This window comes from Podarcis vaucheri (genome assembly GCF_965113315.1).
Source record: "Podarcis vaucheri genome assembly, chromosome: 7".
NCBI lineage: Eukaryota > Metazoa > Chordata > Lepidosauria > Squamata > Lacertidae > Podarcis > Podarcis vaucheri.
In genome coordinates this window covers 27,560,344-27,585,277 of record NC_138765.1, presented here as the reverse complement: position 1 = coordinate 27,585,277, position 24,934 = coordinate 27,560,344, and the positions used below count along the sequence as shown (strand labels likewise).

Here is a 24,934-nt window from a genome sequence, read left to right as displayed (position 1 = left end):
CCATCAGTCTGACTCAGGCGGCACACACACGTTCAAAAGCTTGTTTTATTTTTCCTCGCAAAGAATCCTGGGAACTACAATCTGTTAAGAGTGCCGGGAACTGCAGGACTGTGAAGAGTAAACTACAATTTCCAGTAAAGTGGTACCTCTGGATACATACTTAATTCATTCCGGTGGTCTGTTCTTAACCTAAAACCGTTCTTAACCTGAGGTACCACTTTAGCTAATGGGGCCTCATGCTGCCACCGGAGCATGATTTCTGTTCTCATCCTGAGGTAAAGTTCTTAACCCGAGGTACTACTTCCGGGTTAGCGGAGTCTGTAACCCGAAGTGTTTGTAACCCGAGGTGTTTGTAACCCGAGGTACTACTGCATTCCTGCTGAGGCAGCGGGCAGAGAATGTGTTTCAAATAGGCTTTAAAGGTCTGGCTATCAAGAGCTGCTAGACAAGCTAGTTATCTCCTGCCTCCAGACAGCATGCCAGTCGCTGGGGAACACAGGTGGGAGAGGACTATTGGCCACTGTGGAAAAGTAGACAGGCCTTTGGTGCGACGCAGTATGACTCTCCTTTGGTTCAAAATGTGCTAGGTGCTGCTCCAGGACTTTTGTTTTGAAACACAACACAAGCCCCAATATCAAAACCCACTTGGAATGTGAGATGCCCTTCCATAAATGGGAGATGAGGAGAAGGCTTGCTGCGCAGCACGCCTTGTGGGCAGAAGGTCCCAGGTTCAATCTCCGGCATCCACAGGTAGGGATGGAAAAGACTCGTGGGGTCGTAACCAACTAAACTGAAATCAGAGTAGACCCATTGGGATTAGCGGACCTAAATTAATCTTGTCCATTAATTTCAACTGATCTACTCCGAGCGGGACTAACCTTCTGGTCTGAAAACCTGGGCAGCTGCTGCCAATCAGTGCAGGCAGTACTGAACTAGATGGGCCAGTGGTGTAAGGCAGCTTTCTATAGTCCTATTCCCCGCCTGCCTCGAATAGGTTTTGTTATCACAGTGTAGCTCACCCCACCAGCCAAGTGAACTCACCTGAGTCTCTTTTGACATGGATGGCTGAGGATCTGTCTCACTTGGGAGCCTATGAAGAAATGGAGAGATTTTCCCTCTTTAGGTGAAAGCTCTCTGGTTCATAAAATTATTTTCTTCTTTCTCCAAGGAGCAAGGTCTGCATCCACCTCATACATTTGAAGCACACACCCGAAAAATCCTAGGATCTGTAGTTTGTTAACATTGCTGGAAACTGTAGCTCTTTGAGGCGTAAAGTACAGTTCCCAATATTCTTAACCACGAATAAAAATACATTCAAATATAAACACGTTTACACATATAAAAGGATGCTGATAATTCACTTGGAAGTCATGCAGATCTTTGGTGTGCCTCTAAGACCCAACGCCAATCTCAGCTAATGCTCACTGACTTTCTGATGAACTTAGACCACAGCCTTATCACAAACACATTCCGCTAGTGCAGAAAGGAGATAAAGACATGTACTCAGTCTTTGGTTTGCTAAACTCCATATTTCTTTGCAGGAATCTGCCCCCTGCTTACATACAGGCAAACAGCAGTCACTGCTGCCCTCTCCTCTTGCCCAGCAACTTGGCTAAGCAAGGCAATTCTAAACATGCCTACTCAGAAGCTATTGAGGCTTATTCGCAGGTATTGAGGCTTATTCACAGGTAAACTGGTTTAGGATTGCAGCCTCATCTTTGTAGCTACAAGATTCTATTAAGCCAGTGGTTCCCAAATTCCCCCATCTGCCCCCATGGACAACTTGAAAATTATTTAGGGTCTTAATGATTCTTCTGCCTGTTGTAGATGTGCTGTGCTAGATGCCACATGATTTCCGACTGCATTTTTATTGCTTCCTTTATTCCTTATATACTGCATGTTATTGTGTTACAGTTCAAATTCCACAGAATGCATACTGTAAAACATAAAACACAATTTAAGAACTAAAAGAAGCAACATGAATAGAGTTAAAAATCAAGATGAACCTTTGATGAGATGCAGGTGCCAAATCCTGTCTTCAATCTCAGATCCACAGACATGCCATGGTGGTCTACACACCAGTTTTGGAACGCCTGTGTTAAATCATGGAGATGTTGGCCCGTCCAGATAATGCCTCTGACATCATCCCCAGCCAGCAGGGCCAAAAATCAGGAGTGATGGGAACTGTAATCCATCAACACCTGGAGGGCCAGAGGTTCTCCAGTCCTGTGCTAAAACACTGCCTCCTTTAAAAATATTTATCTTCTTTATCCATCTTGGTTATTTAGGGTTAAATGGTACGCTATGCTAACTGCTTGGCTATCAGACACATCAGGATATTTTAAAAAGGTAACCCTAGGTGCAAAAGCCCCTCCAATTTTCATCAGGACCAAAACCAGTAGGGAGGGGTGGTATAACCAGTGCTATTTCTTTCTAGAAAAAGAGGTGCCAAAAATTACCATGAACACCTCCCTAGTTCTCTTAGAATGGCCATGCGCCCACCTGAGAGGTGCCAGAACTGAGTTCCAGTGAGTTCCATAAAGTATAACCCTTCTTCCCCAGCTGTGATCTTGACTAAAAATCACCTCTGTGCTGCAATTTGCCTTAAACAAAGCTGCTCTCATTATTTAATACCAAGGATTTGATTCCCCCCCCCCTCTATGACCCAGACATGACTGGTAGCCCGGCAGTTCACATAAGATCTCGTTTGGCACTCAGCTGATGCTATTCATCCTAAGAACAGTCACCAGCTTTTAGTAGTAGTAGTAGTAGTAGTAGTAGTAATAATAATAATAATTATTATTTTTTTCTCCCCTCCCATCTGGCTGGGTTTCCCCAGCCATTCTGGGCGGCTTCCAACACAATATTAAAATACAGTAATGCCTCAAACATTAAAAGCTTCCTTACACAGGGCTTCCTTCAGATATCGTCTAAAAGTCTGGTAGTTGTTGTTCTCTTTGACATCTGGTGGGAGGGCGTTCCACAGGGTGGGTGCCACTACCAAGAAGGCCTTCTGCCTGGTTCCCTGTAACTTGGCTTCTCACAGTGAGGGAACCGCCAGAAGGCCCTTGGCACTGGACCTCAGTGTCCGGGCAGAACGATGGGGGTGAGATGCTCTTTTTAGACATTTGACCCTCTCTCCTGGAGGAGCCAACATTCCCTAATGAAAAGGCAAGGTTCCCCCATCAACACACCCAAACTGCCCATGCTTCTCACCCGTCCACTGCATCCGCCGCGTTCTCCTCCTCCGCTGGGGGTTCACTGATCACCTCCAGGTCTCCTAAGCTGGCTCGTTGCTTTGGGTCCTGTTCACCTGCTTTGTGATAAGTAAAAGCTGTGTCTCTCCAAATGTCACTTGTTGGAAGCCATGCGGGGAGGGGGGGGGAGTGCTCCTGTGCTCAGGTCCTGCTTGCAGGCTTCCCACAGGCATCTGGTGGCCACTGTGAGTTAGAGGATTCTGGACCAGATGGGCCATTGGCCTGATCCAGCACACTCTTCTCATGTTATTTGTGATGAGGAAGAGTCTTTCGCCTGAGGGGGGGGGGGCACATGCAACTGGTGGGCAGGGCCAGGGGCAAAAGCAGGCAGGACAATGAATGTAAATTTTACCCTTGTATGGCAGGCTAGTTTCAGCACACACCCATCTCTATCCTCCATCCAAGCAAGCAAGCAAGCAAGAGGAGACAGATGTTTGTGTGTGTATGCTTGTGTGTGTGTAAAAAGGTAAAGGTAAAGGTAAAGGGACCCCTGACCATTAGGTCCAGTCGTGGCCAACTCTGGGGTTGCGGCGCTCATCTCGCTTTATTGGCTGAGGGAGCCGGCGTACAGCTTCCGGGTCATGTGGCCAGCATGACTAAGCCGCTTCTGGCGAACCAGAGCAACGCACAGAAATGGCGTTTACCTTCCCGCCGGAATGGTACCTATTTATCTACTTGCACTTTGATGTGCTTTTGAACTGCTAGGTTGGCAGCAGCAGGGACCGAGCAACGGGAGCTCACTCCGTCGCGGGGATTCGAACCGCCGACCTTCTGATCAGCAAGTCGTAGGCTCTGTGGTTTAACCCACAGCACCACCCATATAAATATAGACACACACAAATGCAAGGTGTGACCGGAAAGTTTGGTGAATGGTCACAGAAATCGGACAGTGAGAAATATTTGAACATACATACCTTACAGGCCTTCAAAGTAGCCCCCCTCTGATACAATGCACCATTGACAACGTTCATAGAACTGTTGGAAACTTCTGGAGAAGTTCTCTTTTCTTATTGCTTTCAGTTCCCTCGTCATAGCAGCTTGGACATGTGAAATGTTGGAAAATCTGTGCCATTTCAGTGCAGATTTCAGTTTTGAGGAAAGAAAGAAATCCGGTGGGGCCAGATCCGGAGAATATGGGGGTGGGACAACTCAGTAACCTCAGTAACGATTTCACGTGGAATATGCAATTCTTCCATCATCATTCGGACGGACAAACGCCAATCCCGCATCAATAACTCACGAACTCTGTCAACATTTGCCGTCGTTCTGCTTGTTGAGGGCCTGCCAGACTGATGGTCATCTTCGATGGTTTGCCGCCCTTCACGGAAATGCTTAAACCACTCATACACTGTCTTTCGAGTTACAGCTTCATCTCAGTACACAATTGTGAGCATTTACTGGGTTTCCGATGCCGACTGTATGTTCAAATATTTCTCCCTGTACGATTTCTGCGACCATTCACTAAACTTTCCAGTCACACCTTGTACATATCTTTGTGTATGTATTCTAAACTGTCTTTAATATTGTGTTTTAATGCTGTAACATGCCCATGAACCTTAGGGTTAAGGGTGGGTAATACATATATTATTATGATTATTATTAAGTGTTCAAGGGCACATTCTAGCCCGGCAAAAACACTCAAGGAGAATGCAATGCAGAGCTAGTGAGAGGAGTGACTCGGGGAGATGGTATGTGACTGGAGAAACTTCTGAGGGCCAGATAGAGGGGTCCAGAGGGCCACATTCAGCCCACAGGTCTGCACCCCTGTTCTACAACACCTGAAGGACCACAGACTCTCCCATCCCACTTGTGGACTTAAATACACCCACATCCCTTTTGCCCCTGGTTTAGAAGTGTGAGGAGAGAGATCAGCGCTTTAGCACTGCAGGGATGGCAGCCAGAAAGAGGGTCTTCTCTCTCCCTTACCTTTGGACTTCTTCTTGCGACGGATGGAAGCCCGGACAATGTCTGAGCCAAAATGATTGTGCCGGTGCCGCTTTGAACGGACATCGCAGAACCAGTCCCCTGACAGGATCTTCAACCAGCTGGGATCCGAGACGGACTCACGCAGTTTGCTTGGGGGAAGAAAGACAAGCAGGCAGGTGAGGATTGCTTCTCTAGAGCAGAACCTCAGGCTGCAACCTCCTAGGCACATTTACCAGGGAGTAACCCTCACTGAACTCGATGGGAGTTACTTCTGAATTGACATATGTAATATTGTGTCGACCGTCTCAGAATAAGTAACCCTATCCTATATCCCAGAGATGCAGAACCTGTGTCCCACCCCCAGATGTTGATAGACTCCATCTCCCATCAACCTCAGCCAGCACTGCTAATAGCCAGTAATGATGAGAGCTATAGTTCAAATATATAGAGAGTCAAAGCTCCCCCTGCCCTGCCATCTGGGCCATGGAATGCTGGCTGACTGACTTTTGGGGGCAGGAAGTGAAAAATTGTGGAGTGGGGTGACAGAATGGTAGCACCCTGGAAGAAGGCACGGCTGGCTGGCTAGAATTCTGAACTGAAGCACTTCATGCTGCAACACTTTGTTGCAGGCTTCGGCTCATATGAAATAATAAAAATAAAATTTACAACATGCCCTTTACCAGCAGTTCCCAGGGCAGTTTACAACAATTTTAAATTCAGCATTAAAAACAACTAAAGCCAATTGCAGTCACAGGAACAGGGTGAGGCCTGAAAACATACATTGCAGGTGTCTGAGGCCCAGGTGAAAAGGCACATTTTCAGCAATTGCCAACAGCTGCAGCTCGCCATCACTGGGCACCACCATTTCAGAACCATTTCAGCTCAGAACCATTTCTGAAAACCATTTCCACTCTGGCAGCTGAGCTAGGAAATCCTGCCAAAGGTGCCTCATAAATTCCATGCCAAATGCCCACGAAGAGAGAATCCACAGACCGAAAAATTTCATCCTCGACCTGCCCCCAACAATTCCTTCCTATATAGACAGAATCAAAGGAGGCTGCCTTATACTAAACCAGACCATTGGGCTCTCTAGCTCAGTATTGTTTACACTGGCTGGCAGCAGATCTCTGGGGTTTCAGGCAAGGGTTCCCTCCCAGCCCTACTTGGAGAAGCTGGGGATTGAACCTGGGACCTTGTACATGTAAAACAAATGCTCTGCCACTGAGCCAGGGCCCCTCCCAGAATTTTTACTGACTCAGGTGAATTATAGCTACGATTTGCTCCATTCCAGCTAAAGAAAGTGTGCTCCTTTGTTAACAGAACTCAGGTTAGGACTGGGGGGGGGGAGCGGCAGAATACAAAATAAAGCCGCCTAGCCAGTTTGTTTTGTATTGCTTTTTCAGCCAGTTGCCATAATGAGAAAGAGAGGGAGAGGTTCTCAGCCTGTTATTTTCTCCTCAGCTGCATATCTTTCACTTTTTAGCAGAGCCCACTAAGTCTAGTTTTGTCCCCAGCCTCCTCCCTGCTGAGTTCTTCAAGGGTCTCATTGAGACTGTCAGTGCCACAAACTGGGAACGACTGTAAGAAAGGCAAGCAAGGCTTGCTGAGGGCAGACGGGGGTTGGTGTGTGGGGTCTCAGGAAGAGCCACAGAGGCCTGTCCTTGTCCTGTTTTTTGGTTAGCCTAACTGATGCCATTTTGCTTCTGTGAAAAACTGCCTGCTTTAGAATTTAGGAGGGTGAGCCACAAATATGTGAAGACCAGATAACGTTGCTGGGCGATTTTCAGGAAAAGCTCCCTCTGCCAGCCAACTCTCCCCTTCAAGGTCTCCAGGCAGGCTGTCCTGTTTCGATTAGCGCAAGGAATCTCGAAAGGGGGAAAGGTAGGGGGTGCCTATAAAAAGTATGAACAAAGGCTATTTGCGACGGCTTCACCATCACACTGGTGAGTGTGGCTCACCCGCTCTGTTTTACTCAGCTGAATAAATTAGTGATTATGGGAATCTCCTCTGCCTACGACATTTATTGGCTTTTCAGTGACCAAGGCAGCTTGGGCCCGATTAGCAGACCCCAACAGGTGGGGCAGTGCACTAATGGACAAGACTCCATCAGCTGGTCCTGGTATAAGGAAGCCTCTGTGTCCACACATGTTGGAGCTACCACCACCAAGCTGCTTCTCACCTGATGCGTCCTTCCTCCGACATCCGCAGCTGCGAGTCTCTCCGCAGCACTTCCGCAATGGCGTTCTGCTCCTCCTCAGTCAGAAAGCTGAGGTCCAGCAAGGAGTCCATGCCAATGTCTTGATCCATGGGGGGCGGGGGGGAGGGAAGTACTCCGTGTGAGAGTCGCAAGCCAACTTCACCAGGGTCTAAACGCTGCTCTTCTGAAAGGCCCTTCTGGTTTGGCTTGTCAGTACATCATCCTGCGACATGGAAACGGGAAGTCCAGCCAACAGGCCAGTATTATTATCCCACTCTTTGCCATAGGCTCTCAAGAAGCCTTCTAGGTGATGCTCCATGGGAGACTACACTCCGTCCTGATCGACCATTTTGAGAGACAAGGCCACAACCAGCTGAAAGAGAAAGGCAGGAAAGACACAATTTTAATGCCAGAAGCTCATTCTCAAGCGGAACACATTGATGTTAATTTAAAAATCAGTTGAACTGCCATGAATTGTTCCAAAGAACCTTGGGCACTGTAGTCGGCTGGGCCTCTGAGACAGCTATCTGAGATCCCTAGCCCTCCCCCCACAAAACTACAGTTCCCAGAGTTCCCTGAGGGAAGAGAGAATGATGAACAAGACTGTTCTACATCTGTGCTATATAGATGTACCTAAACTAAAGGGTTTGCTTCTCATTTCCAAGTACTGCTTTTGTGGAGAATGTCTCCCCAGGTGATTTCTGAGAAGAAATCTGTTGACACGGATTCCTTGTCCTTATTTTTAAACACCTCCATGTGCAACGCCCTCCCATCATTATGGTCATGGGTCAAGGATGGTAGCAACTGCAGCCCAATGCATCTCTTCAAGAAACTGCTTCAGGAGTTCAGCTGTACACTGGCGGGAAATGCTTCTACAGCCACAGGATGGGAAGCATCTAAGTAACAATGCTTCTGGATTATGGTTTTTCAAAGGAAGGCCAAACTGTGGACATGGAACAATTAGACACAGCAGGAGTACTACGACAAAGTCATCCAACCACAACTGTGTTCACAGAGAAAGAGACACAGCTAGAGTAGAAACAAGGCACACTTGCAGTGCATCTGTGCTGCATCCTGAAGATGGAAGAGAAACGCAGTGGAAGAAAAACGCAGAGGGAGTGCCCTAAAGCAGGACACTTTGCAACAGCTTCTGTGCAACTTAAGGGGGTGCAGTTCAGCAGACTGAACTAAGGCCTTGCCTGTGCTTTACATTTAAAGCTGTAACATACCACTCTAAACAGTCGCTCTATGGATTTGCATTTTGTTGTAATTCTATTACGTTTTAGGATTTTTAACACTATTTTGAATTCCTCCCCTAAATGTTAAGTAGTCTATTCAATTCAGTTATCAATTAAAGGCAAACCTAGCTAATTTGCACTTTCCAGTACAATTTTCAGGGAAACACTTTGTAATTCACACTTCTCCAAATTTTGCACTCCAGTAATATGTACAAAATACATATACTAAAGTAAACTGCGCATACAAATACCTATTAGTGAAAATAAACAATAAGAATGCACTATACTAGGGGAAATAATTCTGCCTTGGGCACCAAAATACCTTGGACAGGATCTATAGATGTGTATTCCAGATGTGTACCCCTGTTAGCCTATACCAATCCAAAGGTAAAAGGTGCATTTTAGAGGCTGAGAAGCTAAAGATCAAGAAAAATGAAAAAACCAAAAGAAAATGCTACAATAATGCGGATGTGGGTTTCACATTCCTGTTGCCTTGGGTTCTTGCTTTCTCAGCGTGCTATTGTGCAGGATGCCTCAACCTGACACTTTCTTGGTCCACTTCCTGTATCTGATGAAACAGCCCCTAAGCGACAAAAGTTCATGTCTCAATAATCTGGAAGAGGCATTTTTACTCAAGTCATATTAACATCGCCTCTTCACTTGCCCTGACCACCACTTCTGAACTGAATGTTATCCAGTACTGAAATCCCATGTTAAATACAGATATCAAGCATTCAGAGATTACTTCAAAAATATTCAAATATTGAAAAAAGAGAGAGAAAGGAAGAAATACGCTGGTGACGATTCAGCACCCAAACATGTAGATGAGACGATAATCCTGCCATCCAGAACAATTACAGGGAGGTTGTACCTTTTCAGTGGGATGCAAACATTTGTGCAACAAACACCTTCTGCTACCCCCAACCCGCAAAACAGGGAGCAAAGCAGGAAACCCAGTTTCATAGATCACAGGATGTGATGTGGTTTGTGCCTTTATCTAAAGCAGATAATGTGAACACCCAGATTAGTTTAAAACACTAAAAGAAGAGTGCTGCTGGATCAGGCCAAACACCCATTTAGTCCAACATCCCTACATTAGCCATTCAGATGGACATGGGAAACCCACAAGTAGATTATACGAGGCAGTGGCTCCCCAGTAACTGCCATTCAGAGCCATGTCGCTTTTGATCCTGGGTGTTGTAGGTACTTACTTACACAGCCACAACTTTGGATGGCTGGGTGGGAAATAAATAAATAAATAAATAAATAAATGGAGAGCAGAGGAAACCCATTCTCGGTTTATTTATTCCCACAACATCTGTGTAAAAGCTGTGATGCTGGGCTGCATCCCAGAGCCCTCGCATCTAAATCCGCACTAAAATGCTGGTTAATTTTCAGGAGGGATTAAATATATAGGTATATTATTATGCAAATTTATGCAGCATGTGGAGAATTTAATTTAAGACTGGAAAGAGGAGAAACAAAATTGAGACCATCCCGAGGGCTGTGTGAAAAAAGGCTACTCTCTGCCGGTCCTGAATCTTCCACCCTTCAGCCTTATTGGGTGACCCTCAGCTCAGGTGTTATGAAAGTAGGATTACAGTGGTGCCCCGCAAGACGAATGCCTCGCAATACAAAAAACTCGCTAGACGAAAGTTTTTTCCGTTCGCGATTTGCCTCGCAAGACGAATTTCCCCTATGGGCTTGCTTCGCAAGACGAAAACGTCTCGCGACTTTTTTTCTTTGACTAAAAACAAAGACATGTTTTGTTTATAAAGTTAATTTATTTTCCCTTAAATTTTTGAACTGCTCTTTACAGTATGTGTGACTTTAAAGAGCAGTTAATAAACTGTTGTTGTACCAAATTTGGCTTTGTTTGGACTTTTTTTGACCATAGGAACGCATTAATTGATTTTCAATGCATTCCTATGGGATTTCGTGCTTCGCAAGACGAAAAATTCGCTAGACGACAAAAATTGCGGAACGAATTAATTTCGTCTTGCGGGGCACCACTGTACTTTTATGGTCACATTCAATTTCTTTCCACATTTGGGGTGTTATAAGCGATTCCTAAGCCTAGACTAGGCGTGGAGGCCCAACTTTATACCCCAAGATCTGCATTCTTTCCTGAGTAACTTTTTGGGAGGCACATGTGGGTGGGGCCAGAGGCAAAAGTGGGTGGAGCAACTAATGCAACTTTTACCTTTGTACAATGGGCTAGCCCCCCCTTTCCAGACAAGCAAGAGGGCCAGGAAGAGGCGCAGCTTGGAGAAAGTTCCAGGGGCCAGATGGAGAGGTCTGGAGGGCCACATTCAGCTCCTGGGTCTGTGGTTCCCCAGGAAAGCTGGGCAAGCTTTGCCAGACTGCTACCACTTCAGTCCCTCGCAGACACATGCACTCCCTTCATTTTCAGCCCAGCCCTTGCCCAAGTCCAGGATGGAACTCTGGGGAATTCCTACACACACCTGCACCCTGGAGAGATTTCAATAGGCTTTTCCTTTTCCTTTTTTACAGCCACCTGAAGTTTACTCTGTGCAAGGAATCACACCCTGCACAAACACAGCCTCTCCCTCCCCCCCCCCACACGGGCTCAGCTCACAGCTTCCACTCTGCTGCTCCCTTCCCACAACATCTCTCTGGTTCAGGTTCAAGCCCAAGACACGGTTAAACATTGCTTGTTATTTAAAGAGTGTTCAGGCACTAAACAAAAAGGTTTGTCCATGTTCCAACTTTTGCCTCACTGCTTAGCAATTATGCAGGTGATCACAAAGACATTGCGGCAGGTGTTTCCTATTAAGGGCCATGTAGCGGGGGGAACGGCACCTCTGTTAATTACTAAACCTGCCCATTTCAAAATCACTTTGGTCAAGAATGCCAAGATACAGAGATTCTGATCATTTGTAGCATAGGCCCAGTCCTATAATCTGTAGTGTAGCAGTGGGTAAGTTATGGTGAGATGCAAGGAAGTACAGATCCAGGATTTTTTTTCAGAGCAAGGATATCATCCGATGAAGCACCAGGGTAATGGACAGCCCCCCACCCCTTGCCAGGAGCGGGGAATTTGGTGCAGAAAAAATGTCTTGGGTCAGGCCAGCACTCATTGTTTGCAATGGGTGGCAAGAAATTTCAGGGGTCTGCAATATTGCTTACTGAATCACAGGAACTGAGTATAAAGAGGCAACGTTGTTTCATTACTATAGGTTATTTACAGAGATGGGAAACCTTTTTCAGTATGAGGGCCACATTCCCTTCTGTACGATCTTCTGAGGGCCACATGCAAAAGTGGGTGGAGCAATAAATGTGAATGTTTCCTTTGCCCTGTAGGCTATGGTCTACATACACTCCCAGCCCAGGGCCACTGAGGGGTGTGGCCAGTGGAGGAGAGAATGTGATTGGGGAAGTGTTCCAAGGGCCACGCAGCCCTGAGGTTCCACACCCCTGGCCCTGGGTTATATCAACCACATTTTATCTAAGACTATGTCACCTCCCCCGGCCCCCATCCTCCTCCTCTGGACTGTCAGCAATCTAGTTTCTAGCTTCCCCCTGAAGCTCGTGTTGGGAAAGATATGGTGCAGTCTTGGGCAACTGGATGGAGGAAGGTTGCATAAGAAAGAGCCAGAAATATCATTATCCCCAGAATGAGGCAACCGGCTTGCTTGACAAAAAAAGAAGCCAGTCTTGGTTGTTTTTCCCTTGCCCAAAACTTCTGCCAAAGCTCTCTCAATCAGAGAGAGGGTTGATTGGAGAGCTGTGGCACCTAATACCAGAGGGCAAAGGGCAATACCTGGTGGTTCAGGAGACAGCCTGGTTGCACCTGGCTGCTCAGGGGTAGTGCTTGATGAGTAAGGGGTGGAGCAGACACGTTTATTCCATTTTTATAAAGCAGCATTCAAAATTATTTCCGCTCCTTCAGGTTATCACCATGTGCCAGTGGCAGAGAGAGCATCAAATGACGACAGATCAGGAGAAACCTTCTGTTGTTGTTGTTTTTTGGCTTCTGTATGTTCCATCTGAACTTTTCTTCAGCCTGAGGGCTACATCTCTAATACGTAACTTTTTGGGGACAACATTCCAGTGGTTGGTGGGTCCAGAGGAAAAGCAGAAGGGGCAGAGACAAAAGTGGGCAGAGAAATGGGTGGGACTCTTCCCTATGCACCGTAGGTGACATCCAAGCTGGGCAAGAGCAGGGAGTTTCTGCAAGCACAACTCAGCCAAGCCACAGACATTATCACAGGTCAGCCAGGCGAAAGAACTCAAGGAAGGCACAGAGTGGGGCCAGTAGGGCCTGGAGAGAGTCCTGAGGGCCAGATAGACAGTCCTAGAGGGCCACATTCAGCCCCAGGCCAGAGGCTCCCAACCCCTCTGTTAAAATACACACTGCGGGCTAAACACACACAGCTCCTTCAACTGCTTTTCTCTCTGCCCCTGCAACTCATAGGCCACCACATCCACACACAACCCAACACGTTTCAAACACTTCCATCTACAATAAAGGCATGCAAACGTTTCTGCAAATAGTTTGTGGTCATAACTGCCTTACTTTGCATAATGGTAAACAGCTTGGCTTGTGGAATGGGATGTGCCTCGTCCCCTAGAAAGGCAGGAAGGCAGGCATGCCCACTGTTTTGAGGATGGAGGAGTGCCTTGCCCCACCAAGGAACAAGGAACCGGGTCTTGACTCCAACCCAGAGATCCAGCCCGGGATTTGCCTAGTGCTCTTCCCAGAAAATCAACATTCAACACTGAAGGAGCCCAGCTCAGCCTGCTTTCCACCCTGAGGGACTCATTCCCCTGGGACAGGAAGAAGGAATTCCCCATTTCCCTCCCCCACCACCCTGTGTTAACAAGTGCCCCACAGGCAGATTGGCGGCTGTCAGGCTGTTTTGCAGGCTTCATCCCCAGCCACCTGCAAAAGAGATCCAACCCTTCTCTCCCTTGATCTTCTCCCCACTCCCTTCAGGAGTGTGCAGCTTGCAGCAGGTCTCAGCTTGTCCTCCCCAATCCATCTGAATCATATTCAGCCAAAACCTGGCAGCAGCCATTTCATCAGGTTGCAGCAGAGGAAGGAGGAAAAGGGATGCAGCAGGGCCACCTTATGGGCACAGCTAAGAGTCTAGCACCTTTTGTGCCTCCTTCACTGAATTGCTTCACTCTAGCTGTTCATTAGAACAACTTGCAACTGATAACTTTGCTTCGCTGCCACTCTCTCTTTTCTCCCAAACCATTTTCCTTCAGTGCTGCATCTTTTTTTAAATTGCAAACCTGAGGGCAGAGACTCTCATTTATTGATTGCTTGATGATTTGTAAGCCTCTCCGAACCACTCTTAAGCCTTAAGCTATTTTCTAGTTTTAAAGAAATAAAATCACACCAGGCATCTGTTTTGCTCATGAAACTCAAGTTATCTTTTAAATGGCAGCATGAACAGTTCTTGCAGTTTCTTTTCTTTCCAATCCTAAATCCAACTCACCACATTTCTTCAGCAATATATTCATTTATTTATTTTAAATCCCCATGAAAATTTGTCAGCATTTTAGCCTGATATACACATTTGTATATACAATTGTGACTGATACACACATTGCAAGCAGTCCGCCCCCCCCTTTCCCCTAATATAAGACATTTTTGTATGCAAGTTGTTTTCATGGTGTTACGAGAATTATAAGGTCTAAGATATAAAATAAATGTTCCAAGCAAACACATATATAAAAAACCGCATGTCTGAAACAGTACAGGAAAAAAGTCCTGAAACCATTTTGTCTCTCCCAAATTGACCTCAAATGTTTCTCTGCAAGGAGGGAGGAAATGGGAAAACCCTCCCCATTGTCTCTTCACTCACAAATCCTGCCTTAAACCTACAAAAGGACTCTATATGGGCTCTTGGGTACCCCATAAGGAAAAAGGCGCCGTTTTTTCTTATAACAATGGCCAAGTGGGGGATTTGAACCCTGGCCTCCCTGGTCCTAGTCCTGCACTCTAACCACTATGCCACAATAGCTCATCAAGTTTCCTTTCATAAAAACTCAGGAGTGATTAATAGGCTGTATACACTGAAGTCTATCCTACGATGGGGTTTATGACATATAGTTTATTTGCATGGTGACAAACCGCTGCTGTTGAAGTGAGATCAAATGCAGAAGTTTCCCAACCTTCTTGCACCATGGCACAAAGGTGTGTAGTAAAGTGATTGGGGGGGGGGCACACTGCCACCAGGTACCCCTGATTGTAGCCTTGTGAGGGGAACAGAGGTCTACTAACAACTTGCAGCACCCTTAACAAATGACAGATCACAGGATTATTGGGGGAGAAGCTATGGCTGTTTTAAATTGGTATAATATTAAAAGCATAGTGCAGATTAGGCCTAAATCCCCCCCCCCCCGGGGCCCCGAGCTAAATAGGGCCTATTGCCAGTTAAGTGGATGCTACCTTAAATCTTAACTGGATAAAAAGGTAAAGGTACCCCTGACCGTTAGGTCCAGTCGCGGCCCGACTCTGGGCAACGCTCATCTTTTTCTATTGGCCGAGGGGGCTGGTGTTTGTCTGCAGACAGCTTGCGACGGGGAGGTTGCTCGGTCCCAACTCCTTAACTGGATACAGTATGTTTGTATGTATTCTGGGATTGCTGCAACTCAAACACATTTCTTTTCTTGTTTTTGTTACCTTTGCAAATATTTTTTTAAAGAATTCAAACACATTAAAGTAACATTTCATATCTTGATAGGCACTTAAGTATGAGATGAAAGGCAGCAGCTCAGCATTTTTGTGTTCAGACAACCAAGAAAGAACCAGCTTAGACAAGGCCTGGATCTTGACATGTGATTTAGAAACAAGAAGCTGTTATGCTAGAAAGGCATCACCGTTCTATATAATATGGCATTTAAATCAATGTGATACCACAGTCATGGCTACAATTCCCAATCAACTTCACAGTGAACTATGGGAATTGTAGCTCTGTGAAGGGAATATGGGCCTCCTAACAACTCTCAGCACCCTTAACAAACTACAACTCCCAGGATTCTTTTCAGGAAGCCGTGACTGTTTAAAGTGGTATCCTAGTGCTTTAAATGTATGGTGTGAATGTGGCCTGGCCAAACATGTTTTGGAGCATTGCTTTTAACTACCTCAGTGTTTTTTAAACTTGGGTCCTGCCCCTCAGCTGTTGTTGGACTACAACTCCCATCACTCCTGACAACCAGTTCTGCTAGCTAGAGATGGTGGGAGTTGCAGTCCAACAACAGCTGGGGTCCCAAGTTTGAGAAACACTGAGGTAGTTAAAAGCAGTGCTTCAAAATTTACAGTGACTAAAGTCATGACTGTTCAGGAAGAAACCAACAACTCCAGGGTGCATACATGCTTTTAGGTTTATAAAACACCTGCAGTCCAAGTGTTACAATTCAGCAACCAGTACAGTGGTACCTTGGGTTACAAGCACCTCAGGTTACAAACACTTCAGGTTACAGACTCCGCTAACCCGGAAGTAGTACCTCGGGTTAAGAACTTTACCTCAGGATGAGAACAGAAATTGTGTGCCGGCAGCGCAGCGGCAGTGGGAGGCCCCATTAGCCAAAGTGGTACCTCAGATTTAGAACGGTTTCAGGTTAAGAACGGACCTCCGGAATGAATTAAGTTCATAACCAGAGGTACCACTGCAGTCCCAGACAATCAACAAATATTAGGGCTCATCCAGACTTCCATTTGCCCTGCCACTTCCCTTCCGGGGAATCCCACTGCTTACTGTGAAATCAGAGCAAATGTCAATCAGGTTTTTCTGAGGAAAGCGGCGGGGCAAACGGAAAACTGCTAGGACCCAAGCCTAGAAATATTGACAGGAAAGCTCTCAGACCCATGCTTACTCATCACACAACAAGCGGAAGTGTGGGAGATTATAGAATCGTAAAGTTGGAAGGGGCCCTGCGGATCACCTAGTCTGACCCCCTGCAATGCAGGAATATGCAGTTGTCTCATACGGGGAATCGAACCTGCAACTTTGGCGTTATCAGCACCACGTTCTAACTAACTGAGCTAGGCAGGCTCCCTCAGCTAGGCAGGCTGCCTCAGTCTCAAACGATCATGAGCATCCCTTGAAGGCAAAGATGACTACTGTCTTGAGGAAATTGCCAGAAGCAAACTCAAGGACCAGAGTTCTTCTGAAGAACTAGGACCTTTACAGACGCAAACAAACATGTCTCCTCCTCACACAAGGAGCCAATGTGGCTGAGGTCTTACCACACTCCTAAATATGTTCAGGTTGCGGTTCTATTTCTGTCTCCGATGGAAACAAGAGAGAGGTGCTCAGCCACTACTGTGGGCGGGATACAGGAAAATAAGCAGTATACAGTGCACAAAATACAGAAGAGCACAGCAGAAACAAAAACAACCAGATGCACAAGCTGATCAAACTTTTGCAAATAGCCCCGTGACACACTAAAAGCACTTACAAAACTCCACCTGTTGGACACACAGGTACACCTTAGCCAAACAGAGAACACCCTCAGCCATATATGCATTTATATACAGCACACACCCCATACAAATGAGCTCAGGGTATGTTGCCAACTTTAATTGGATTAATCAATTAAACAATTAGTTGATTAACAGATAAAGGCCAATCTTAATTGGAGGGACTGCAAGATAAGGGTGTCCTTGTTTAGTTTCTGAGGCTATCAAACAGGGAACGAGACAAGAAAAATATTAAAAGGAGAACATTCTTCCCAAATACGAGCAGTTAGTTGTTGCTTTAAGACAGCTCACATCCCTCCAAATTCCGACTAACCTAAGGAGAAGGAGCCTAGCGCTGTTTGACCCCATTGTACTTTCCTTTATCAATCTGCACCCAACTCTGGGGTAGGTGACTACAGTCACCGTTTTTTAACAGCTCATGGAATCTGGTCAAGCAGTTGCACATTTTGTGAGGAAAAAACATTACTGTCCAGAAGCAACTTGTTTCAGAGCAAAGGGGGTGATGACAGGCAACACCACTCCATGTTTGATTCCCGTCTAGGGATACGTGAATCTGTCAAATTTGGATTCTTTCATGCTCTCATTTTACCAACCTCAAGTTCAGTTCATCCTGTTTCTGTACCAATTGGCCATTTCCCCCACAAAAATCTGCACAAAATCCATATGCATTTTCACATCAATTTCTCCTAAAATATGCAGTTTGGTGCCCAATTTTATCTAATATAAGCTTTTTGCTAACCTTTCCCTCTAATGCAGAGCTGTTTCGTACATCATATTCATTCACCAATCTCTGCATTTTTTGGTTTGGCAAACTGCTCTACAAAAATTCAGAGAAGTATGCATTTTGAAGGACAGCTATGCCTTCGCTCAGGAATTGCAAATCAGGTAGCTTTGCATGAAAACGCAAGCTGAACAAAATGCTCCCGTTTTTGCCAGCTGCTAAAAGCACAGGGATCTTGCATGCAAAGGGATGAACGGCCTACCGACTTGCCAGTTCACTGCCTTTGCTGTTTTTATTGGGGTCGCGCATGTGCCACCTCTGGGACAGCAGTGCACTTTGGTAATTTTAGACTCTAGAGCCAATGGTCTCCTGGCTGGGGCCGGGGAGCTTTAAATAGTAATGTGCATTCCTTCACTTACTTCAAAATGGTTACATAGGAACGCAGGAAGCTGCCTTACACTGAGCCAGTCCAACAGTCCATTTAGCTCAGTACTCTCTGCACTGGCAGCAGTGGCGTAGCGTGGGGGGTGCAGGGGGGGTCGGCCGCACCGGGCGCAACATCTGGGGGTTAGGGTTAGGGGGCGCATATCCACGGGTTAGGGGGCGCAAATCCACGGGTTAGGGGGCGCAAATTACTTGCCTTGCCCCGGGTGCTGACAACCCACGCTACGCCACTGACTGGCAGACAGCTGCTCTTGAGGATTTCAGACCGGGAGTCCCAAGACCTTCTGCATGCAAGGCTCCACCACCAAGCTATACCTTCCCCTTGACTTCAGAGACTACAATTGTAAAATTGGCCCTGCTGTGATTGGAGACCCTCCTGCCTCAGGTGGGGGCTCTGCACTTTTGCCCCACAGTCCCACCCTGGCAGCACCACTAGCTCTGAGGTGCCTGGGGACCCCCTTAGGAGACCCCTCTCTCAGTGGGACTCCGTCACTAGGGAGCTGGGTCTGCAAACCAGCCGTTCTTTCACACAAACACACCCTGCCCTGCCAATCTTCTTGGGTGCTCCACGCGAAGGGGGAAGTGTGGCGGCTTTGAGTGGCATCAAAACAGGAGAACGGGGCAAGGCAGGATTTTGTGGCAAAGGGGTCTTACAGCATGCAGAGTGAGCAGAGGGGTTCCCGGAAACACAAGAACGCTGGCTCACCACATTTTGAAACCAGTAAAGTCAAGTAACAAGGGGGCCCCACCTTTCAACCCCCCCCCAAAAAAAACAGCCCATTAAATCCAAGCCTAGAATGACTGAAATTGCACCGCGGGCATAGCATATGCATACTGTAGCTCTCGGGCAGCCAGCATGGGCAAGCGGCCACCACACACAAATATACATACACTTCCCTCCAGGCACTCCCCAAACAGGTATTCGCAGCTGAACAGGATCTGGCAGACGGAGAGACAAGCAGAAACTTGAGAGCCAAACCAACTCCGCAGCATATTACACAGTTCCTTCCCTCCCGGATCCTGTCTCAGCTCTCCCATATGCTCCTGCAAAGGTGGGACTCACGCCCGAAGCGTTTGCCAACAGGAAAGGAGAAGGAGGAAGTTACCTGCCCAGGTGGGGTCCCTACCCTGCAAGACCCAGCCGGCCACAGGAAGGTGGGGTGTGCGCGACTGAGTGTCACTGTGGCAGCAGAAGGATCCTGGAAGAGCCTCCCCGGCTCTTTTTCGAGCAAAGCAGAAGTTTGCTCTCTTGAGTCATCCCCACTTTCCTCTTCCTCCTCTGCCTGCCTTGTACTTTCTCAATGCAGCTCAGAAACAGCCCTAGCAGGAGAGCTGAGTCAAGCGGGGAGAGAGAGAGAGAGAGAGAGAGTGAGAGAGAGAGGAGGAGGAAACACCTACCCACAAAGCTTGCGGGAAAGCCGGGCCTGGAACCAAAGCTGCTACCTGGGCCGGAGTGGACTGCAAGGATCGAGCCTCTGAAGACTGACATTTGGAGATGTCTAAGGAGCCCAGCCGGTGGGTCGGGTGTCCATGCAAAAAGTGGCTTGGATCTCATAAGGAGGGGAAGGAATTTGATTCAGTCCACATGTAAAAGTGAACAGGCCTAATTCACATTTTCCAAAACAATACATGAGCAGAAGCCATCTTCAAAACCTGCTTTTTGCATTGCCATTCACTAGCCAAGTAATGCGTACAAAAATGCATATACTAAGGTAAAGTGTGCATATTGATGTATATTAGTGAAAATAACATAAAGCTCTATTAGGGGAAATTGCTTTGTAAAAGTGCATACATTTGGCAAATTTGCATAGAAAAATATGCATATCAGGAGAAATTCACACTAAAATGCTGCTGGGTTTTCATGAGGACCTTTAAAAATAATAATAATTGCAAGTTGATGTGGAAATGTGGGGAACATAAATTCAAATTGGAAAAACGAAAAGCCAAGAGACACCGACAGATGATCCAATCTCTCAACTTCAGTTTCTTATGCTCCCATTCTTCAGCTCAGTTTGCTGCATGTCTATACCAGTTTGTGATTTTTTTCATATTTATAACAAAATTTTATTTACAAATGTTGATTATCGCAAACATATATGTAATCTATATGCAGTCTGCATATTTACAATAAAGCAAAGGCACTATGTGGTTGAATATTGTCCTGATGGTTGATGAACAAATAAGAACTTGGACAATTGTTTATTATCTACTGTATTATGTTAAATTTGATAGTTCATGTTTATCAAATCAATCTAACGCTGATGGAGCACTATTTTTGCTATACATATTTTTGCAATGTGTGGGTGTGTTTTTTAAAGTCCTCATGAAAATCTGTTAGCATTTTATTGCAAATTTTCCCTATGCACTTTTTCCCCCAAGCAGATTTCCCTAGATGCATTTTTGTGCATAGTTCTCGCCAATATTCTTTCCCCTAATATACATGTTTTAGTTGGAGAACTGGAGAATTTCTAAAGATAGATGCATTTTTATTCAATTCTTGTTTGGGGATGTGTGAATTAGGTAGGGTTCACTTTAAAATGTGAGAGGAACTGTGTTCCTGCCTCAGCCCCATTTGGGCATAGAGAAGACAGCTGGATCTCACAGCAACTAGCCTGTGGTTACAAGATTTTAATCTTCTTCTCCAACTCTCAGAGGAAGGTGTAAATTCTCAGAGTGAGGGGCCAGAATATTCCCCACATCCTTTATCTCTCAACACAATCACCTCTCACATTTCCTCTGAGGAGCTCAAGAGTGGCAGACTCAATAGTCACCTTATTTTATCCTACCCTGCAAAGTAGGTTGAATTGGGGACATGTGAGTGGCCCAAGGTGACCCAGTGACCTTTGTAGCTCAGCAAAGATTTGAATATGAGATTCCAAGTCCAGCACTCTAACCACTAACACCAGGGTTTGCCAGACTTCAGGGGCCTGTGAACCACTTTGCAAACCAGAATAAAAAAATTCCTTCCAGTAGCACCTTAAAGACCAACTAAGTTAGTTCTTGGTATGAGCTTTCGTGTGCATGCACACTTCTTCAGATACACTGAAACAGAAGTTGCCAGATCCTTCTATATAGTGAGAAGGTGGGGAGGGGTATTACTCAGAAGGGTGGTGGGAATGGGAGATTGGCAGGTAGCTGAGATGAGCCTGTTGACGACTCTTAACGACTGCAATAGGTCTTACAGGAAAAGGCAAGGGGTGAGAAGGTGAAAAATGGCTTAGTCATGTATAATGAGATAAGAATCCAATGTCTTTGTTCAGACCAGGTCTCTCCATGGTTTTACTACAAAGGAATTAAAGAAATAGACTGGAAAGAGAAGCTGCTGAATTGCAACTCATTACCAAACTTAAAACCATGGAGAGACATTGGACTGTTCTGTGGGTAATGAGAAGTTACAGTGTTTAGTCACCTTCGTAGGGCATCCTCTATCACCTAGAGGGGGCACGTGAGGGTGCCTGGAGCTTCAAACAAAGTGGAATTGTGCTAAATTTTCAAAGTGTAGAATTTGGGGAGCTGGGTAGTATGCAAAGGGAAGGCCACAGGCTGCATTTTTAACACTCAATAGCTACTTAACTGCACAGTATTCTGCATGTGGGGGACACGGGTGGCACTGTGGGTTAAACCACAGAGCCTAGGACTTGCTGATCAGAAGGTCGGTGGTTTGAATCCCCGTGACAGGGATTGCTCGGACCCTGCTCCTGCCAACCTAGCAGTTCGAAAGCACGTTAAAGTGCAAGTAGATAAACAGGTACTGCTCCGGTGGGAAGGTAAACGGCGTTTCCGTGTGCTGGTCTGGTTTGCCAGAAGCGGCTTAGTCATGCTGGCCACATGACCACGCCAGATCCCTCGGCCAATAAAGCGAGATGAACGCCGCAACCCCAGAGTCAGACACGACTGGACCTAATGGTCAGGGGTCCTTTATTGCACTGAGTTCAATGGAACTTCTTGTTGTTGTTGTTTAGTCGTTTAGTCGTGTCCAACTCTTTGTGACCCCATGGACCAGAGCACGCCAGGCACTTCTGTCCTCCACTGCCTCCCACAGTTTGATCAAACTCATGCTGGTAGCTTCAAGAACACCATCCAACCATCTCATCCTCTGTTGTCCCCTTCTCCTTCTGCCCTCTATCTTTCCCAACATCAAGGTCTTTTCCAGGGAGTCTTCTCTTCTCATGAGGTGGCCAAAGTATTGGAGCCTCAGCTTCACAATCTGTCCTTCCAGTGAGCACTCAGGGCTGATTTCCTTAAGAATGGATACGTTTGATCTTCTTGCAGTCCATGGGACTCTCAAGAGTCTCCTCCAGCACCATAATTCAAAAGCAACAATTCTTCGGCGATCAGCCTTCTTTATGGTCCAGCTCTCACTTCCATACATCACTACTGGGAAAACCATAGCTTTTACTATACAGACCTTTGTTGGCAAGGTGATATCGCTACTTTTTAAGATGCTGTCTAGGTTTGTCATTGCTTTTCTCCCAAGAAGCAGGCGTCTTTTAATTTCGTGACTGCTGTCACCATCTGCAGTGATCATGTAGCCCAAGAAAGTCAAATCTCTTACTACCTCCATTTCTTCCCCTTCTATTTGCCAGGAGGTGATGGGCCCAGTGGCCATGATCTTCGTTTTTTTGATGTTGAGCTTCAGACCATATTTTGTGCTCTTTTCTTTCACCCTCAATAAAAGTTTCTTTAATTCCTCCTCACTTTCTGCCATCAAGGTTGTGTCATCTGCATATCTGAAGTTGTTGATATTTCTTCCAGCAATCTTAATTCCGGCTTTGGATTCATCCAGCCCAGCCTTTCGCATGATGAATTCTGCATATAAGTTAAATAAACAGGGAGACAATATACAGCCTTGTCGTACTCCTTTCCCAATTTTGAACCAATCAGTTGTTCCATATCCAGTTCTAACTGTAGCTTCTTGTCCCACATAGAGATTTCTCAGGAGACAGATGAGGTGATCAGGCACTCCCATTTCTTTAAGAACTTGCCATAGTTTGCTGTGGTCGACACAGTCAAAGGCTTTTGCATAGTCAATGAAGCAGAAGTAGATGTCTTTCTGGAACTCTCTAGCTTTCTCCATAATCCAGCGCATGTTTGCAATTTGGTCTCTGGTTCCTCTGCCTCTTCTAAATCCAGCTTGCACTTCTGGGAGTTCTCGGTCCACATACTGCTTAAGCCTGCCTTGTAGAATTTTAAGCATAACCATGCTAGCGTGTGAAAGGAGTGCAATTGTGCGGTAGTTGGAGCATTCTTTGGCACTGCCTTTCTTTGGGATTGGGATGTAGACTGATCTTCTCCAATCCTCTGGCCACTGCTGAGTTTTCCAAACTTGCTGGCATATTGAGTGTAGCACCTTAACAGCATCATCTTTTAAAAGTTTAAATAGTTCAGCTGGAATACCATCACTTCCACTGGCCTTGTTATTTGCAGTGCTTTCTAAGGCCCATTTGACTTCACTCTCCAGGATGTCTGGCTCAAGGTCAGCAACCACACTACCTGGGGTGTACGAGACATCCATATCTTTCTGGTATAATTCCTCTGTGTATTCTTGCCACCTCTTCTTGATGTCTTCTGCTTCTGTTAGGTCCTTACCACTTTTGTCCTTTATTATGGTAATCTTTGTACGAAATGTTCCTTTCATATTTCCGATTTTCTTGAACAGATCTCTGGTTCTTCCCATTCTGTTGTTTTCCTCTATTTCTTTGCATTGCTCGTTTAAGAAGGCCTTCTTGTCTCTCCTTGCTATTCTTTGGAAATCTACATTCAATTTCCTATATCTTTCACTATCTCCCTCGCATTTTGCTTGCCTTCTCTCCCCCGCTATTTGTAAGGCCTCGTTGGACAGCCACTTTGCTTTCTTGCAATGGAACTTATTCCCTGGTAATTCCATCCGGCTGCCTGAATGGGAGAGATAGGAAGCAGGGCTCATTCCATCCACTCTGCTCCAGGACCAGCTCCTCCAAGCACCTCCTAGCCCTGAACTATTTCCCTGCCAGCTGGCCGTTCTAAGAAATACCAAAATAATGAATGGAAAAAAATGTTTAAAATAACTTTTGTAAAAACAAACAAACAAACAAACAAACAAACAAACAAACAAACAAACGCAGAAGCCTTTTATTAGGAATTGTAGGTACCAGCATTCCAAAGGAACAGAAAATACTTTTCATATATGTGACAACAGCAACGCAGATGCTACTAGCCCAGAGATGGAAAGAAGACAAAGTCCCTACCAGAGAGGAATGGCAAATCAAGCTGTTGGACTATGCCAAAATGACAAAACTGACCGGAAGGCTCAGGAACCAAGAAGACCAAAACTTCAACGAAGAATGGGAAACAATTATAATTTATCTAGGAGACCACTGTAAGCAGATGAAAACCTTAGCAGGATTTTAATAACACTTGTAATGTAGCGAATATTATGGATAATATGGAAAGATATAAAATATGGACGATGAAATAATATGCAGATAAGAAGGTGGACAATAGGATCCATGGAGGCGAAGGTGGGAAGTCCAGCGATTTGGAGAAATCTCTAAATAGGGATATGTAATTTGGATTGTTAAAATCCTATATTTGTAAAATCAAATAAAATTATTACCGTATTTTTCGCTCCATAGGACGCACCGGCCCATAGGACGCACCTGGTTTTTTTGGGGGGGGGAAATAAAGGGGGAAAAAATTATCTCCCCCCAGGTC

At 45.9% G+C, this 24,934-nt stretch overlaps 1 protein-coding gene across 3 annotated transcripts in view; it reads right to left on the bottom strand.

Annotated features, from left to right (window-relative positions):
• Nucleotides 1-19,600, bottom strand: part of SYTL1 (synaptotagmin like 1) — a 33,787-nt gene extending 14,187 nt beyond the window's left edge. The window contains exons 1-6 of one of the 3 annotated variants that reach the window (XM_082231693.1): nucleotides 19,348-19,600; nucleotides 19,133-19,180; nucleotides 7,363-7,753; nucleotides 5,184-5,332; nucleotides 3,217-3,316; nucleotides 1,042-1,090 (exon numbers count right to left, since the gene is read on the bottom strand). In XM_082231693.1, the coding sequence (XP_082087819.1) occupies nucleotides 1,042-1,090; nucleotides 3,217-3,316; nucleotides 5,184-5,332; nucleotides 7,363-7,490 (426 nt within the window). In that variant the 5' untranslated portion in view covers nucleotides 7,491-7,753; nucleotides 19,133-19,180; nucleotides 19,348-19,600. The remainder of the gene's footprint in view (nucleotides 1-1,041; nucleotides 1,091-3,216; nucleotides 3,317-5,183; nucleotides 5,333-7,362; nucleotides 7,754-19,132; nucleotides 19,181-19,347) is intronic. The other 2 variants (XM_082231692.1, XM_082231694.1) reach the window with 2 other exon arrangements.
• Nucleotides 19,601-24,934: the final 5,334 nt, after the last annotated feature.